The sequence below is a fragment of the Nicotiana sylvestris genome, chromosome 1, assembly GCF_000393655.2.
Source record: "Nicotiana sylvestris chromosome 1, ASM39365v2, whole genome shotgun sequence".
In the NCBI taxonomy this organism is placed as follows: Eukaryota; Viridiplantae; Streptophyta; class Magnoliopsida; order Solanales; family Solanaceae; genus Nicotiana; species Nicotiana sylvestris.
In genome coordinates, this window is record NC_091057.1 from 30,771,991 (window position 1) to 30,790,083 (window position 18,093).

General features: G+C 33.4%; 3 protein-coding genes across 3 annotated transcripts; 1 reads left to right on the plus strand and 2 right to left on the minus strand.

Annotated features, from left to right (window-relative positions):
• Nucleotides 1-2,643: 2,643 nt before the first annotated feature.
• On the plus strand, nucleotides 2,644-6,513 carry LOC104224049 (peroxygenase-like). Its single transcript, XM_009775607.2, has 6 exons — nucleotides 2,644-2,931; nucleotides 5,189-5,338; nucleotides 5,539-5,624; nucleotides 5,756-5,850; nucleotides 5,929-6,054; nucleotides 6,153-6,513. Exons 1-6 carry the CDS (start codon nucleotides 2,802-2,804, stop codon nucleotides 6,307-6,309), a joined length of 744 nt encoding a protein of 247 aa, XP_009773909.1. The 5' UTR covers nucleotides 2,644-2,801; the 3' UTR covers nucleotides 6,310-6,513.
• Nucleotides 6,514-7,730: 1,217 nt separating this feature from the next.
• LOC104224048 (acid phosphatase 1-like) lies at nucleotides 7,731-9,530 on the minus strand. Its single transcript, XM_009775606.2, has 3 exons — nucleotides 9,033-9,530; nucleotides 8,361-8,570; nucleotides 7,731-8,117 (listed from the first exon to the last, which is right to left on the minus strand). Exons 1-3 carry the CDS (start codon nucleotides 9,413-9,415, stop codon nucleotides 7,940-7,942), a joined length of 771 nt encoding a protein of 256 aa, XP_009773908.1. The 5' UTR covers nucleotides 9,416-9,530; the 3' UTR covers nucleotides 7,731-7,939.
• A 4,290-nt stretch (nucleotides 9,531-13,820) lies between these two features.
• On the minus strand, nucleotides 13,821-17,582 carry LOC104224046 (large ribosomal subunit protein uL14x/uL14z/uL14y-like). The gene is made up of 3 exons (XM_009775605.2): nucleotides 17,125-17,582; nucleotides 14,580-14,621; nucleotides 13,821-14,122 (listed from the first exon to the last, which is right to left on the minus strand). Exons 1-3 carry the CDS (start codon nucleotides 17,375-17,377, stop codon nucleotides 14,040-14,042), a joined length of 378 nt encoding a protein of 125 aa, XP_009773907.1. The 5' UTR covers nucleotides 17,378-17,582; the 3' UTR covers nucleotides 13,821-14,039.
• Nucleotides 17,583-18,093: the final 511 nt, after the last annotated feature.

The window sequence follows — 18,093 nt, forward strand, 5'->3', positions numbered from 1 at the left end:
ATTTCCAATAATTTTATTACAATAAATTCCCTGTATTCATCCGGAATCCGCAAAAAATCTCTAAGAGTTTCATCATCCTCGATGTTAAACTCAGAATAATAAGCAAACCCCTGCAGAGTCACTGAATACGGAAATCTACCGGTTATTTTAAGGTTAACCGAACGCCACCTCTCATTCATTTTTTTACGTAACAACGATACCAATTTATCGTACTCCATAGTAAGCGGCAATTTAACATGACATTGTGGAGGTGAGCTATACCTCATAGAGTTATTCTCCAACACAACCTCACCCCCCCCCCCCCAATATAGTGAAACCCTTATTTTTGCTACTTCAGACATTGTAAAAAAATGATTGATAAGAAGAAGATAGACGTATGAACGTAAGTTTGAAGATTGAATGAATTTTCATAAAATTGAAACGCCTTTAAATAAGGCAAGTCCGAATGTAAAACGCAGTACAATACTACGTTTTATGTATTGAATTATTGTTATGTCAGTTCATTATTGGTGGGCCAAAAACTAGAGTAAAACGCAGTATAATACTGCGAACTGCTTTATAAAACGCAGTATTATACTGCGAATTATAAAAAAAAAATTGAAGTAAAACGCAGTACGGTACTGCGAATTACAAAAAAAAAATTAAAATAAAACGCAGTATGGTACTACGTTTTACTTTAACGGGCTAATTTTCGTTAACGTAGTTCGCAGTATAGTACTGCGTTTTACTCATTTATATAACTTTTTTTTAAGCAGTATAAAAGTGGTTTTTGTCCCAAAAAAACATCAAAAGCGTTTTGGACTCCTTCCTATCGACTAGCAATAAACTCTTTTCTGTATCAGTCTGAAGCCTAAAAAAATCTATCTTAGAATACCGGTTAACCTCTAAGGTACTCAACAGTCAAAGAGTCATGAATATTCGATTTATTAAAATAAGTATTGAGTGTGTTGGAAAAGGATCTTTGAGGGCTATTAGGGTGGAAAAAGTTTTTCCCGGAGAGTGTGTAGCAAATTAGGAATAACCTTTAAAGTACATATGTGAATTTTTGAAGTTGTGATATTCTCTATCATGTCATCATCAGATGCATCGTATAAATGTTATCGAATGTAGAATGTTCGATAAACAAAAACTAAATTAGATTGAACAATAAAAGAAGAACAAAGAAAGAAGTAATTGTGTGAGATCTTGAAAAGATGTGTTTATGCAATCAGATAAATAGAAAAATCGAAAATTAAAGTAGCATAAAGCAAAAGCCAGTAAAGTTAAGTTGGATAAGGACCTAATACAATACGTTAGATGTATTTCTTTATTAATGTAGTACTCCAAATATGTTTTTTAAAGTACTCTTTTTCGTCTTTTAGATGAAGGCAATAACTGAGATATTAAAGCTACTGCATAATTGGATGCTATTTACTTAAACTTTCAGAATGTAGCATGCTCACTAAGACATGCATTAGTTTAGTTGCTCTTTTGTGAAGAAATTTGTGCTAACCGAAGATTTCAGAATTCTTCGACAATTTCTTAAATATTACTTGTGATTAATATTTCATAATATAAGATAATAACAGGATTAGTGGTCATATAATTAGCAAGTTCTAACGATCCGTAACACTAATCTCCACAAGTTAGGAGAATCGAGCATGAAATCAATTTTTTTCTCCTAAAGTAATATTTTTAAACAATTACAGTTTTCTTTAAAAAGTTGATTACTGTTAATTAGTTTATTTATGGCTCTAAAAGTTCAATTTATTAATGCTCTATATTTGTCCTGGAAGAAGATGATACCTTTAGGGGTCGTTTGGTACAAGAAATAAAAATAATAATCACAGGATAAAATTTAGGATTATATTTATCTCATTTATATGGTTATATGTATTAACAAATTCCGAAATAAATTTTATACTAAAATGATAAAATTAGCCTCATATAAAAGATGGGATAGCTTATCACATGACTATCTTACCCCATGGATATTCTGATTTATCCCACCATTATACCAAACAATCCCTTAGGGGTCCTTTAGCAGGCGAACCAAATTATCCCTGGATTATAATCCTGGAATTATAATTATTAGACTACTTTATCCTACCTGGGAGGTGGGATAAAATAATTTCAAGTTTGATTAGAAAAGGTGGGATATTCTGGGTTAAATCTGGGAATAAATTTATACTATATTTGGTTATCGATATAACTGTCAACCAAATAAAATGTAATCCCATATCTTATACCACCTTATCCCATGTACCAAACAATCCCTTAAAGGTTATTTGTTTGGAAAATGAGTTATTCCATGATTAATTATTTGAAGATTAATTATCCCGTTAGTTATCTCACCCTTCCACGAGGGTAAAAAAATACTACAATCTCGTAATAATTAATTTTGAAATTAGTTATACCACGAATTTATCCTAACCAAACATGTAATAAATTTATCTTAATTTTAATCTCGAAATTAATTTCTGAATTATCTCTTCGTACCAAACCATCCCTTTAATGCTCTATATTTAATTACTGTTGATAAGTGTAAACTGTCCTATTCGTCGGGAAGAATAGGACACCTTTGACCGTACGTGTCATAAGCTGCACAAAACTGTCGCGAGCCACTCATGCACACTTCCACTTGTAACCTTTACATAACTCCATTGCTCTTACACATTCTTGCCACGAATTTCCTGAACCCTCTCTCTGTATTTCAATATACTCCTCCTGTTACATCTCTTGATTTCAGAATCTTGAAGTTGAAGGGTTATTATATATATAGTGTGTGGAGAGAAAATTTGGAAAGTGGAGAGTGAGAATAGATGGCAGCGACGACAATAACAGCAGGTGGACTGGAGAGGAATCCAGCATTGATGCCAGAGGCCTCTCTTGCTCCAGTGACTATAGAACGTAAAGTTAGAACTGATTTGGAAACTTCTATTCCTAAGCCATGTAAGTTTGCTTCTTCTTTTTTTACTTTTTGGTTTTCTATATATGTATATGAATCTAATATCTTTTACTTCAATTCTAGTTGAAAACTTGATTTGATTGGAGAACTTAAAACAAAAAAAAGTAGTCCAGTGCACAATGCTTCCCGCACGGGCGTAAGAGCATTCAGCCCGCCAAAGGCCTGTAATGTAGAAAGCCTATTCTAACATTAGTTGGTTGCTTTCAGCGGTTGTCCTAGGGAGACATGCGACAACTTTACCATTGCTTTCATATTTAGTTTTTTTCTTTAATTCTGTATAGCTCAACTGTTGTTATATTTGCGTGTTTGTAGTACTATTTCTGCTTATCGAGCTTACTGATCTATAATAAGGTGGTTAATGACTCTTTAGTTATAAAGTTTTAACTTTAATTTTCTACGCTGACAGCGAAAGATTACCAATAATAAGTGGAACGAGTAATCTGTAAAAGGAAAAAAGGACAGATAAGCTTGTACAATAGTTGAATTGCACTAAAACATCCTCTTCTTTTGAAGATAGACCGGAAAGCAAGCTTAGAGAATAGTTAAATGCCAATGTTGGAAAGTGTAGAATTGGGAAAAAAAATGTAGTTGTGTGAAGGTATTTGTTGATCTAAATGTAAGTAATTACAGCAGTTTAGATCAATAGTAGTGTTGATTGCAGTAGCAAATAAGACTTCTTGGATTAGTCCTAGCACATTGTGTGTATGTTTCCTATTGAAAGTGGATAAATTTGCAAGTTATGTTTCAGGTCTTGAACATTTCATGAAGATCTTATTTGGTTGGTTGTCGACTGTTATTAGTTCGCATCTAAACTTGCGTGTTTCTTTATATTGAGTAAATTTTAGTTAATATGGGCATCAGCCTTTATAGCTGCTGGTAATGCGCGTGACTAGTAATGTAGAATGAAAAGTAGGCTGAATGGTACTCCCTCCGCCCCAATTTATGTGAGAATGTGTTTGACCGGGCACGGAGTTCAAGAAATAAAGGAAGACTTTTGAAACTTCTGGTCTAAAATAAACCACAGATTGTGTGGCTACAAATTATCTGATTAAGTGTAAATAGGAAATTTAAAGTAGAATTGTTACCAAATATAGAAAGGTGTATTCTTTTTTGAGATTGACTAAAAAGGAAAATGTGTCACATAAATTGCGATGGAAGGAATAGTACATTAGGCAGAAGGGTAGTGAGTTTTAATGCAAAGCAGGTTATCTATGTGTTTAGAAGGTATCTTGTACTGAATTCTATTAGTGTGTGCATCATCTTCCCTTGAACCAAGACTTCTGAAAATTAAGCACATGAATTTTGTGGTTGAAAATATTAAGGTGATGGTTGAAAAAATCTTAAGCTAAACTGCCAACCTTTTCTCTTTCTTTCAGAAAAAGTGTAAAAAACATTGAGTAGTTTAATGAATTTGAAGTCTTGAAAGTTCTCTAAGTTGTATACAAATGCAATGCTGCTACTCCAGGGAGGTCGAGCAAGGTGAAATAAAGTGAAAAAAGAAGATGGTATCTGAACCAGGTCGGCGATGATGACCCGTCGTCTTGGTCTCTAGTCAAAGGCACCTTAGAACAATAAATAAGATGGAGAAGAAGGGTGATACAATAGGATGTTTTAAAGCGGGCGGTTATTTCTTTCTTACTTTTATCATTTGGAGTTCAATTTATCCTTCGGCAAAGTTCTCTGACGGGAGTTATCTTAAAGAGTGTCATATAGGTCACCCAAAAAAGTGTCATATAATTTAGGCGGATGTAGTAGCTGAAAAAATAAAAATGGCAGTAGATTATGTATAAATGGATGACACAATAAATTGGATTAGTTCAAGTGCCTGTATACATTCCATTGGTTCTACTACCAATGAGAATCTGACTTCACGAGGAATATTTGAAGATTAGCTATGATTAGAAATCGACTTTGTGTCCCTGTATAGTTTATTCAGAGTCGAATTATGGCAGCTGATCAACCTAAAGATATTAACTATAACAAGCGTGTTGTTCATGAAGATAACTGCACATTCATTGAGAGTGTTTTATCTGTGAAGTCGAATGAATTGTTGTGGTATAGCCTCAGTATTTAAGTGTTGATGCTCAAATTTGTGGCTTCTTGTGCAGTTATCACTTGGTGGTTCATTATTAATTGAATGGATGCAAGTTTTGCTAGTGTTTGTTGTCCTTCTTTTTTTTTTTTTTTTTTTTTTTGTAATTTGTACAATAGTGGCCTTCTTACGACACTTAAAATATTCAGATATGGCTAGAGGATTGGTTGCTCCTGATATGGAGCATCCCAACGGAACTCCTGGCCACAGGCACAACGGCATGAGTGTTCTTCAGCAGCATGCAGCCTTCTTCGACCAGGATGATGATGGCATCATTTATCCATGGGAAACGTACATCGGTAAATTATCATTATAGTCTGTAATAAGGCAGAATAATTTCCAAGAGGGTAGTTTGGCTTAATGGCATGATACAATTTTGTTTTGAAGTATAATTTCGTCACTTTGTTTGCATCAAGATTTTAATATCGATCAGAACCATTAGCTCGTATAACCTTGTCAATGTTTGATTTTTCTTATCCTTTCTACTCGCTTTGAACAGGATTTCGTCAACTTGGTTTCAACATGATTGGTTCGTTTATAATGGCCATTGTCATCCATTCTGCTATGAGTTATCCTACTCTCCCGGTAAGTCAAAGAAGAGTTACTTAATACTTGTAGTCATAACAAATGAAAATCAGAACTATGCTTGGTTGTTTACCTACTCTGCTAGTGGTCGGTTTTATGTTTTCTCTCTGTTAATAACGCACTGTAACCAGGGGTGGTTTCCGTCGCCTTTACTTCCAATATATATTCATAATATACACAAGTGCAAGCATGGAAGTGATTCCGGGACCTATGACAGAGAAGGCAGGCAAGTATACTAGTCATCAATCTGAAATCATATTACGAACTTCATGAACTTGTACTCATTCTGCCGTTTTCCCCTTAGATATCTTCCTGTGAACTTTGAAAACATCTTTAGCAAGTACGCTCGGACCTTGCCGGATAAGCTTACTCTTGGAGAATTGTGGGATATGACTCAGGCTAATAGAGAAGTATTTGATTTCTTTGGCTGGTAAGGTTCCAAACACATACTTTCTCCATTTTGTTTCTTTATGTTTGTGTATATGTAGTTGCTTTAACCATTTGATCATCTTTTGCTTCAATTTGAAGGATTGCCACCAAAATGGAGTGGGGAATTTTGTACCTCCTTGCTAAAGATGAAGATGGTTTCTTATCCAAAGAAGCAATAAGACGCTGCTTCGATGGGAGTTTGTTCGACTATTGCGCCAAGGTACAAACGGGAGGTGATTACGCGAAGAAAGAATAGGTTCGATTGCATATGTAGACGTAGTAAGCTGGGAAATAGTCTTGAAACTCTTATTTTGGCATACGATGTTTAATCGTTTTCCTTCGTTAAGCAACTCTGCAATGTATCCAGAATTATATTGCACAACTGTTTAAACTCCAGTTTGATAGATTGGAGATACCCCTAGAATTAAAAGGAGACATTTGTGATTGTTTCTTTCTTGAATTTTGAAAACTTTTGCTATTATCACATGCAATAGGTAGAGTTTCTTGTAATGTATTTGTTTGCTTTTAAGTTTCTGACTATCAATTGTGCATATATGTGTTGAGATATACTAAAAAGACTTGCAGAAACTAAGCAGGAAAGTATAGTTTGAAGAAAGGCTTCCAAATATACAATGAGTTGCTTCTATGATCTATAGTTCTTGTTGTGATTACAAATAGTACATTGTATATGTAAAATATATGATTTGATAACTTGGAAAAACTAGGAGAGTGTTTGGCATATAAGCTTGTCAAGCTGGCTTATAAGCATCTTTTGGCTTATTTACGCGTTTGGTAAAATACTCAAAGTGCTAATAAGCCAAGTGCTTATAAGCTAAAATAAGTTATAAGTTGGTCATTCTCAACTTATGCTTTTTAGCGTATAAGCACTTTTAGTTTAACCAAGGTTTTTACTAGTTTATCCTTAATAATGTTTTCTAATTCACAAAATATTTTTTCCAAAGTAAATTTTCTAACTTTCTTTTTATTTCATATTCGTTGTTCATCTGTTTTACAAAAAAAAAAATTAATTTATAATTTTTAGTAAAGTTTTTAAGGATATTTTAGTCATTTTAATAAAAGAATAACTTGTCATCACTTTTCTACTAAACACATCAATTGCTTATTATCAGTTTTAGCACGGCTATTCAAACACGTAAACGATTATTTAAAAAAAGTCAAGTTTACTTTTCAGCACTTTAAGTTTATTAGTTATTTACAATCAGCTAATCCAAGCGGGTTCTAGGTAATTTATCACAACTTGTTAAGCTATTGTAAAAATGTGAAGTATTATTATACCTAGTCTCAAATTAACATGACAGTCAATTTGATTAATTTTTGAATTTAAATTAGATTAAATCAACTTAATAATTTAAAATATTTTAAAATTAAAAATTTAAATATTTAAAAATGATCAACATAATACTTTAAAATATTTAAAATTAAATACTTTAATATTCAAAAATTATCCGAAAGTATTATAAGTTTGTAATTTTTTATTTTAGTATAATAAAAACAATATTTTAAAATATTGATGAAAGTTCATACACTTTGACAAAAGAGTGAATAGTTAAATCTATCGAGGAGAAGAATTATCTTTATTTTCTGTCCATCTCCATTCTTAAATGTGCACATGCACCTTAAGGGTGGGTAGTGGTTGACGATTGCCAGGTCCAATAATTGCCATAAAGAATGGACAAATCAATCTTGAAATTCACTTATTTAGTGCGAAATGAACAACAAAATCATCAAGTTGCTTGAGAAATTATTTCCTTCAATAAACCACATCACAAAAAAAAAAAAAAATACAGATCACATCAATAAGTTATGCTTTTTCCTCACAAAGTCATGACAAATTCACAAGTAAAAGAAACAAATTATGATCCAAATCAAGCAACATAATATAATGGATTTGGTAGTTTGAATGTTCTTTTTGCACTTGGAAGTCCCTCAATGCTACTCCATTGATCTCCAACAATTCCCAAAATTCTATAGCCTTTGCTTATTAGTTTACTCCTTACCTCTGCCTTGAATCCTTGAGCACTTTTGCATTCATCTTCTTGACCTCTAAAATATTCAATAACCAAAAAAACACATTAGAAAAAAAGGGGCAATTGGATGCACAAAACATTCGCATTCACGCATAACTCGGGAAGTGTCGCACCCTAAGAGGTGTGACGTAAATAATCTAATATAATGCAAGCATTAGTGGCTGCTTCCACGGTTCAAAAAACACATTAAAAATAAGTAAAAATCTCTTAAATTATATATAACAACAAACCAAATAAATTGATAACAAAAATTTCAAACCTTAGTATGAGGCTAGTCCATCCATAGAAACCAACATGGACAAGATTGTCAATGGTAGGAGATCTAAGATGTTCTTTTCTTGAAGAAACAAGAAAGATCTTAACTCCTAGTTCTTTAAGATGATTGAACAACTTCATGGAATGATCTAATGCTGTTCCTTTTCCTTGGCTTATCCAATCTTCCAAAGATGTCACATTCAACTTATTTCCCCTATTCCACCAAAAAAAAAAAAATTAGCAACAATGAAAATCCCGTATAATAACTTTGAGAATTAAGTTATATGTACTGACTATGTAACTTCACTGACTAAAAAGGGGCAGTCTAGTGCACGAAGCATCCCACATTTATGTAGGGTCCGAAGAAGGGCCGCACCCTAAGGGTGTGATGTAGACAACTTACCCTGATGCTAGCATCAGTGACTGATTTCACGGTTCGAACCCATGACCTGGTCACACGAAGACAACTTCTGATACAAGTATCACTGGCTAATTTCACGGCTCGAACCCATGACCTATAGGTCACACGGATAACTTTCCCGTTGTTCCAAGGCTTCCCTTTGTAATTTAACTAACTATAACAGGTTATTATTCTATTTACTAGATTACCACACAATGAGTATATAGAATTTATACAAACTCTTTCCTAAAGAGAAAAAAGAGAAAGAAAACTTACCCAAAGCCATTTTGCTTGTAGTAAGGAACAGTGGAAAGAAGGGTGTCATCAATGTCAAAAATCCAAGCATCTTTACCATCTTTTTCCAAGATGCAGTTAGTACTAATATAAAGTATGCATTCATCAATGGTTCTATCAGAATCCACTTTGTATTGAGTGGAAGTCATGTATTTTGCAATATAAGAAACACATTCTTGAGGTACAACAACATAGTCTCTAATATTGTGCAACTCAACATTCATTCTCCAACTTTCACAATAATTCTTGAGACTGATTTTAAGACCACTATTGGTTGTATGCTCTTTCAAGATGTTCCAATCTGCATAAGATGAAGTTAAAAGAATGCAAAATATTGCAAAGAAAATTCCAAGTTTTTTTGCCATTGTTTTAGGGAGAGAAAAAAAAGTTGAAGAAATTGATGAGAAAGTTGGGGTTTTTAGTTCATTTGTGTAGAGCTACTTATTGTGGAGAGAGTGAGGAATTAAAATGAATGGTCACATGGGGTGATGAGAATTAGTTGTCACCATGTATATTTTTGTCCTCAATAACACATGATCTCTTAGGTGGCAGGTTTATTAAATTAAATATTAATTGTCTTATTTTACATATTTTGGTTTTGGTTTAAGTACAACTAATTAGATCATGAAAAATGGAATTTGATTTTTGTATTTCGTTCACACTAGCAGTCTAGCACCACCTTATATCATCAATTACATCAAGAGTGTCATTTGAGTTTACTAAAAAAATTCATAAATAATAAAACAATATTTATTTCTAAATAAGCATATGTATATAATACACAAATTGACATCATTTAAAAGTAATACCACATCAATACTAATTTGAGATAGAAAGTGAAGTTCTCGAACATTGTAGACGTGTCAAGTCGTCTTAATAAATTAATATCGTTGTCCACTGATCATATCAAAATATAAGAGAGATTATTGTTACGAACATAAACCTGTAAGAGGTTTCTGAAACTTTTTTAACTTTAAGTATCGAGATTTATTGATTTATGTTTACAAAAACAAGCTATTAAAATAAGAAGATTCCGTTAAATTGTTTACTATTCGCAAGAAATATTTACAGTAAAGAAGTGTCAAATAATTACTCTAATATAAAAAAGTTGAAAGAAAACAACGCCGTAAATCCAACCAATAAAACGTTGGATTCTTAGAAATAATTGCCAAGTGGGTGCCACGTTCCTTGCCATGTCAACGTACAGCTATATCGCATGGAGTCAAACCTAATCGACCAACACCTGTAAGTATAAATGATACCACCGATTATAATTTATTGCTATATATAAAAATTGTTGTATTGACCGTCATAAAAAACAAATTTCAGAGCTAGTAATTTTCTTAAGTAAACTGATCTTATATACTGGTTTGGTAGAATGTATTAGAGAAAATAATATATATATAGCTTTGGTATTAATAATTTCTTGTTTTGCAATGTTGTTCAACTTATGTATAATTAATGTTGGTTTTAGTTATATATCATATTCAGTACTATTTTTATAAATAGCAAACCATGATATTTTAGTAATACCATGATTTTTAATACATAGATAAATATATATAAAGACAAAATTACCATATTCAGTACTACTCTATATTTATATAAACCAACTCAAACAATCGAATAGAAATAATTTCAGCATAATTAATCACAACATTACTAATTCTAATAATATTAATCATAATATTATTAATCCCAACATTACTAATAAACATCGTATTTACCTGACCTTTAATAAGAATAAAGAGACAGGTTGGAACCTAATTCTGTCCCATTATAGCAATCAAGTCAAAACCCCAACCAAATCGCTTAGTTTCACTATATTCCTTACATATTTATGTTGGAAAAACATATTCATGCTTTCTCCTGGCACTATTCCCAGCATTGTATTTTCTTTGTTATAAAGTATTAATTTAGAATTCAGTAACTTAAAAGGATTATAATTCTGAACTCATAAGGTTAAAATCTTAACTTCGCCTCTGATTATAATCCAACATTTGTTATCTACTTTAAGAGCCTTACATATTAATTTAAATTTGCATTGGAAAATTTAATTTGTGAGGTAAAGTATTTCTTGTCAAATCGATTTTATACTAAGAATTGGAACCAAAAAATATCTAATTAAAGATGAAGGATCCTCCTTATTAGGACTTGGAAGTCGCAAACTCTCAGCATTGTATATTTAGGGAAAGTTATTAAGTTTTATAAAACTTAAAATTTTACATAAACAAAGTACTTCGAGAAGTTTCGCAATTAGATTCTATATTCAGCTTTGATAAATAAGTAATTCAAGTATAATTAGTCAATACCTCTCAAGCATCTTTGTCATCACTCTTAATTGATGATAAGTGGCAGAGTTCCAATGGACCCTCATTAGTTTATATTGCCAGTAATATAAACAAAGATTTATCACTCGTAAACTATACCTAGAATAGACAAATGTCAACAAATAATTATACTAAATAATAACCAATTAAAATTGGAATTAATTGGTAAGTCGGTAGCACGTCCCTTGACACATCTTTCCCTTTTTATTTCTTCTTTTGTCAACACAAATTTGTCAACTTAACAGCTATTCCTAACCCAATCCAAAGACATTTATGATGTAAATAATTACGTGCCTATATTATTGATCTATCCTTTTTTGTTAAACAGAGGTTAGTTGTTTAGATTAATGGAATTGATTTTAATATATTTGATGTTTTAAAGCGAAAGAGATGTCAAAAGCGATAGTGCAACATAATGGATTCCGACCACTTAAACTTGTATCGGTTTGTAAAGCCGATACATGAACCTATATTTTTTTTATTTGAATACGTCAACTTGACAGAATAAATATTAATAAACACATTTGACCATTGACCAAACATATGTGGAAGTGGCACAGCTGACATGACTAAATTGTGTGCAAATCACGCTGCCAAGACACGTAAATAATATTATTTTTATTAAAAAATATTAAAAATAGAATAAAATATAAATAAGAAAGAAAAAGAAAAAAAGACCTTTCCATCTCTCCTTCTCTTTTCCCCTCCCCTCCCACCTCTCTCATCTTCCCAAGCGAACTCCCCCATCCTCCCCCATTCTGTAAATTTTTTTCATTTTCTACCCTACTTTCCCTCTCCTTCCCCGTTTCTTTTTCCCTTTTCTTTTCCCCATTCACTAAATGGCTATTGCACAAGGATGACAAGCACAAATCTAAAAATAATCTAAATTGTTATGCGTTGATTTACTAAAAAAAGAAATGAAAATTGAAAATTCTAGATAATCTTATATCATTTTCGTGAATTTCGGAAGCATCGGCTTGTCTCAAACTTCCAACAACTGCTTAGGTCAATGCGAAATAAAACAAGAAAGCTACCAACATATCACAACAAATGAACAAAGCAGAAGAGAGCAATAGAGCTCGAAAAGAGCATATTGCTTAACACAGGCTATATACAAAGGCCATAGTTCAGGGCAAATACATTTTTTGAACCTGCTCCCACACACAAAGCGCCATACAAAATTGTCAAACTCACAAAAATTCTTGCACATTTGTCCAACTTGGCTTTTTGGATGATTTAGGTTGGTAGAACAACAATAGATTTTACCGGAAAAAAGGTGGATGAAGGGAGGAGGGTGTGATTCGGTGGTAGGTGTTTATGATTTGAATACGAAGCTTTCATATAGGAGGAAGATGATGGTGGTTTGGAGTTGTTGGTGGACTATTGACTATGTATGGTGGAGAAAAAGAGAAAGAAAAAGAAAATAAAATTTTAAAGTTTAATTTTTTTAATAATATAGGACCCACAAATCCACATGTCATATAATAAAGACCAAACAAGTGACATGACATTCATGTCAGAGTGATTGGTGAACACGTTCAACAGAAAGTGTTAATTGGTATTCATTCCGTCAAATTGAAGTGTTCAAATGGGAAAAATATAAGTTCATGTATCGGTTTTACAAATCGGTATAAGTTTAAGTGGTCAAAAAGCCATTACACCTTTTTTGTGTATATAATATACAATATATATTTTTTTTATATATTTGACTAACATATGTAATTATTTTTGACCGAGTCGGCCATTTGTAACTTGCCCTTCTGTTTTGCAATATTGAGGTTGTCCAAATTGCACCCTTTTTCTCTTCTTGAGAAGTAACATTTGTAATTAAATGAGATATTTAAGAGAGATATAATAAAATTTAAACAAATATTCTTATGATTCAAATTATTGAATCTTTCTCGATAGACCCTTTATCGAAATAGCAATTTGCAACTGCACACTGGAAGATATCAGTACCTTCTTTGGGAAATAATACAGTATTTTTCATTTTTTTTTTGGTTAGAAAATACTACTAGTTGATAGTCATATAAAACGTACTGTAGTAAATATTAGCTCTTACAATTTAAACCGCTAACTTTTCACTTCAATAAAACTGAAAGCGTAATCACTTAGTAACTTAATTTATGCAATAGTTATATAACACCTCACAATTCGTTTGGTCTTGCTCGTGTTTAGTAAAAGCGTAATGATGAAAATTTTAATCTAATTTGGTGGGGCTTACCCGCACCACACCAAACCAATAGATACATGGCATGTGCCTTGCATATGGACTTCAATCATTTAACCATGATAAATTATATGTATTCTCATCTAATTAAATTAATTAACCATAGTGAGTTAATATAGTTTGGTATAAACACCCTGTGGGGATAAGTATTTACCCTTGCTATTTGCCGTAGCTAGAGAATCAGGACACAAACCAGATAATACAGCTAGCTTTAGCAATAAATCCGACAATAGTTCAGAATCATCTATAAAACTTTGACAAACTGAATATTATCAACAACTAAACAAAGTTTGGTATTAAGCGGAAAAATAATTGGTATATGAGCTTGTTGAAACTCTCGGACCAATACAACATCGTTACATTTGTTTGTATATTTATATGTGAAACATTAATACGAACAGTTTCAAAATCTGCATGTTAAATCTTTGTTCAGACAATTGCATTAGCTGCACTCGCAATCCTTGGCCATAAATCAGCACACTCCTTTCCAATTGGACCAGTGATAGCAGAACCTGCAGCAGCCAAAAACAGCTAATGAACGATACATACACTGAAATCTTTATGAAAACTAAACAGTTTAAATTCTTGATATACTGCTGAACATTGTCTCCGTGTGACCTATAAGTCGCGTTCGAACCGTGGAAACCATTGATGCTTGCATCAAGGAAAGCTGTCCACATCACACCCCTTGGGGTTCGGCCCTTCCATAACTCTACCTTCACAAGTTGAGGTAAGGTCTGCCTGCATACACGACCCTCCTCATATCCCACTTGTAGGATTACACTAGGTTTGTTGTCATTATGCTAAACAAAGAACTAAGCTATGTAATGCTACTCTCAAAACTTGAAACTGAAAAGTGTATATCATACATGATATAACAAAAAAATCTGAGTTGAATATTTGATGAGATATCCCATTGCATAAAGTTTAATTAAATTTTATTGACGAAGATTAAGCAGATGACCTCACCTTTCATTTCTCCCTTGGGATTCACAATAACACCAGCATTATCTGCAAAAACATACTAGTCATACGTTATGATCTCAGCAAAAGTAGCTATTACCTTCAGAAACATTGCTGTGCTTGAGAAGTACAAAACACTACTAGAGCACATTCCATCCACCTTGCAAACTTCAAGTATGTAAAATATATAACTAGCCGATATAGTTTAACATGCTACAAGTCGATAACATATGTAGAGTCCACATGGAGCAGATGGGACCTTAAAAGGAATCAACACATCTGTAACGATGGACACTTCCATTTTCCAGGCATGTAACTGTATCGACCACAGTATAAGAAGGTTGTTACCTGACTAATATCTGGATATGTTTTAAGTCATACACCACAATAACAAGAAAATTTTGAAATAGATTCATGTAAAGACACTCTATATGCTTAACATGCTACAACTCGATAACATATGTAGAGTCCAAATGGAGCAAATGTGAGCTTAAATGGAATCAACACATCTGTAACGATGGACACTTCCATTTTCCAGGCATGTAACTGTATCAACCACTGTATAAGAAGGTTGTTACCTGACTAATATCTGGATTTGTTTAAGTCATACACCACAGCAAGAAGAAAATTTTGAAATCGGATTACGTAAAGACACTATATAAGCTTAACATGATACAACTCGATAACATATGTAGAGTCCAAATGGAGCAAATGCGAGCTGAAAAGGAATCAACACATCTGTAACGATGGACACTTCTATTTTCCAGGCATGTAACTGTATCAACCACAGTATAAGAAGGTTGTTACCTGACTAATGCATGGATATGTTTAAGTTATACACCACAATAACAAGAAATTTTTGAAATCGTTTTATGTAAAGACACTATATAATCTATTTCAAAAGAAAATGAAACTAAAAAAAATTAAAGAAAACATTAGAGGCCAAGTCAACCATTTCTCCCTATACGTATGCAGAATGGAAGAAATTGGTTACTTCATGTTGTGCCCATATGTAGCAGAAGTGCTTGAATGGTATGAGCACATCTGTAACGATAGACAACATTAATTTCCCAGACTAGTAACTGTATTAACCACAAGTAAAGTGTTAATACCTGACTAAGTCTGGTTCAAAATTTCCTGCTAGGTAACTTATAATAAAGGGGAAAACATCATATCACAAAATGGCTTGTTACTCTCCAAACAACAATTTTAACTGCCACTGTGACAATCCTAAGCTTCAAAATTATACAAACACGCCTTACTCAAGCGGATACGCTATCTTCACGCCTATTATCAATCAGAAACAAGATAATAAAGTCCTATGGTAAAGCTTACAATCTTCATGCCTAATTCACTTACTAAGATCATATGTTCCATATGTTAATTAAAGCTCTGCTATCTCCAAAGAATGACCAATTTAAGGAGAGGATGTATCGAATCGCGAAAAGTGAGGTCCACCTTGAGGAGACCCACTCGATTATATATCCGATTGTTCATTTTTGCTGGTTCAAGGATGCATCACATCATCTTGCATACATCTCCTATTCAGCAATAGGCCATATATGCATCAAGACAACCCCTAAATCAGCAAATACAAACAATAACCCTTTAAAGGATTGGTGAAGAAAAGGTGTTAAATCACGGCCTATTACAAAACAATCCAGAAGACAATCTTAAAATGGATATAGAAAACCCGTGACAGCAAACAAGGGCAGGAATGAAACACTGTATCAACAAAAATATGTGATATAAGTGTGGATAAGGTAGGAAACGAAACAAGCCAAAAAATAAATCACATGCAAGTTTCCCAACCTTGACAGGGAGAGTAAACGAGGTTACCATCCGAGGTAGGGGAAGATTGGCTATACTCTAGCTGGTCATGGGAAGTGCAGAAAAACTCAAGTCCAATTCTCAACACTACATTACCAGCAAAGCAACCCAAAAAAATGAGAGAAAAATGCAATGGAAACCCAAAAGTGATAGAAATGGAACAGGAACTACGTCAGCCTTGACAGAGGAAGGTCCAAATAGACTAAACACCTACTCATCTCATGACTGACTCTCATCTATCAGCTGGAAAAAAATATTATCACGCATGCACAAGAAAAATTGGATGCTGACACTGCTAAACCAGCACACATTGGTGCATTACTTCTATAAAGGGAAGCTGTGCGCACATATATTTTCATATGTATGCATGTATATTTATACTAACAATGAAGTCCCAACAACCAGGAGCAACTTGTTAGTTCATGTCCACAGAACATCAATTTGTTCTTCAATCAATTTTTTCAAATTTAAACATACCCGATGGCCATTTAAGAACTATTAACTAACTACTATGAACAATGGGCCTATCCCTCTACACTTGTCCACTTAATACGCCAACTAGGAACTAAAGCATAGTTAATACAAATTCATTACTAGTATATGGGTAACTTCAAACACAAGCAAAGAAAGCATAACAACCCGATACAGTCAAATCGCATAACCCAACCAAAGAGCAAAACAACAGCACAAACATCAAAGTTAGCAAAAAGAAAAACTTTACCTTCAAAGTACATGAAAACACCATCCTTTCGTCGCCAAGGTTTGCGCTGTCTAACAATAACAGCAGGCATAACCTTCTTCCTCAAATCAGGTTTCCCTTTCTTTACAGTAGCCATCACCATATCACCGACACAAGCTGATGGCAACCTATTCAACCTACCCTTTATACCTTTTACTGAGATTATGTAAAGGCTCTTAGCTCCAGTGTTATCGGCGCAGTTGACTGTAGCCGCCACCGGTAAACCCAGTGACATTCGGAATTTGTTCCCGGCGGAACCTCCCCGTCCTGTACATTATTTTGCAAAAAAAAAAAATTAAAAATTAAGGGGATAGTAAACTTGCCTCGCTATGACATTGTGATTTTTGAGTATGGTGATTTAGGGTTTTGCTGTGGTTTTATAGAAATGGAAGTTTAGGGTTTTGGTTCGAAGAGGAGATGGTTGAAATGACATTTTTCTCCTTCTACTTTTTTAGGGCGCCGTCAGTGTTTTGTATGAAGATTCTTGGGCTGGGAATTTTTGGGTTCTATTTAGGTTTGTTATACAGCTTAGGGGAGTCCATTTCCATCTTGTGTCGTGAATAGGCCCGTGAACGAGGAAAAAGGAGATTTTTCGTTTGGCGTTTGGTTCAAAATTTTGAAAAGAGAATTTCGAATAAAAAATTTAAGTTTTTGCAAAAATGTTAGAAAAAGTAAATCATGAATCTAGCCGGCTATTACAAATTGACGTCGCGATTTACCAACTAAATATTTCTAATTGATAAGTGTCACACCTCCTTTTTTCGCCCTGCGAGGGTACGAAGGGAGTTTTTTCTAATTAAAGGACGATCGAAACGGGATTTATTTATTTATTTCAGAGTCGCCACTTGGGAGATTTAGGGTGTCCCAAGTCCCCAATTTTAATCCCGAATCGAGGAAAAGAATGACTCTGTATTACAGTCCGCGAACCAGAAATCCGGATAAGGAATTCTG

Excerpts from the sequence above, each read along its gene's own strand:
- LOC104224046 (XM_009775605.2), bottom strand. The coding sequence starts at position 17,377 with ATGTCACTGGGTTTACCGGTGGCGGCTACAGTCAACTGCGCCGATAAC. Across the intron at positions 14,622-17,124 it reads TGTTTTCATGTACTTTGAAG|ATAATGCTGGTGTTATTGTG; the intron begins GTAAAGTTTTTC and ends ATGTTTTTGCAG. Across the intron at positions 14,123-14,579 it reads TCCCAAGGGAGAAATGAAAG|GTTCTGCTATCACTGGTCCA; the intron begins GTGAGGTCATCT and ends TGGCTGCTGCAG.
- LOC104224048 (XM_009775606.2), bottom strand. The coding sequence starts at position 9,415 with ATGGCAAAAAAACTTGGAATTTTCTTTGCAATATTTTGCATTCTTTTA. Across the intron at positions 8,571-9,032 it reads TACAAGCAAAATGGCTTTGG|GGGAAATAAGTTGAATGTGA; the intron begins GTAAGTTTTCTT and ends TTGGTGGAATAG. Across the intron at positions 8,118-8,360 it reads TGGACTAGCCTCATACTAAG|AGGTCAAGAAGATGAATGCA; the intron begins GTTTGAAATTTT and ends TGAATATTTTAG.
- LOC104224049 (XM_009775607.2), top strand. The coding sequence starts at position 2,802 with ATGGCAGCGACGACAATAACAGCAGGTGGACTGGAGAGGAATCCAGCA. Across the intron at positions 5,339-5,538 it reads TCCATGGGAAACGTACATCG|GATTTCGTCAACTTGGTTTC; the intron begins GTAAATTATCAT and ends CGCTTTGAACAG. Across the intron at positions 5,851-5,928 it reads ACCTATGACAGAGAAGGCAG|ATATCTTCCTGTGAACTTTG; the intron begins GCAAGTATACTA and ends TTTTCCCCTTAG.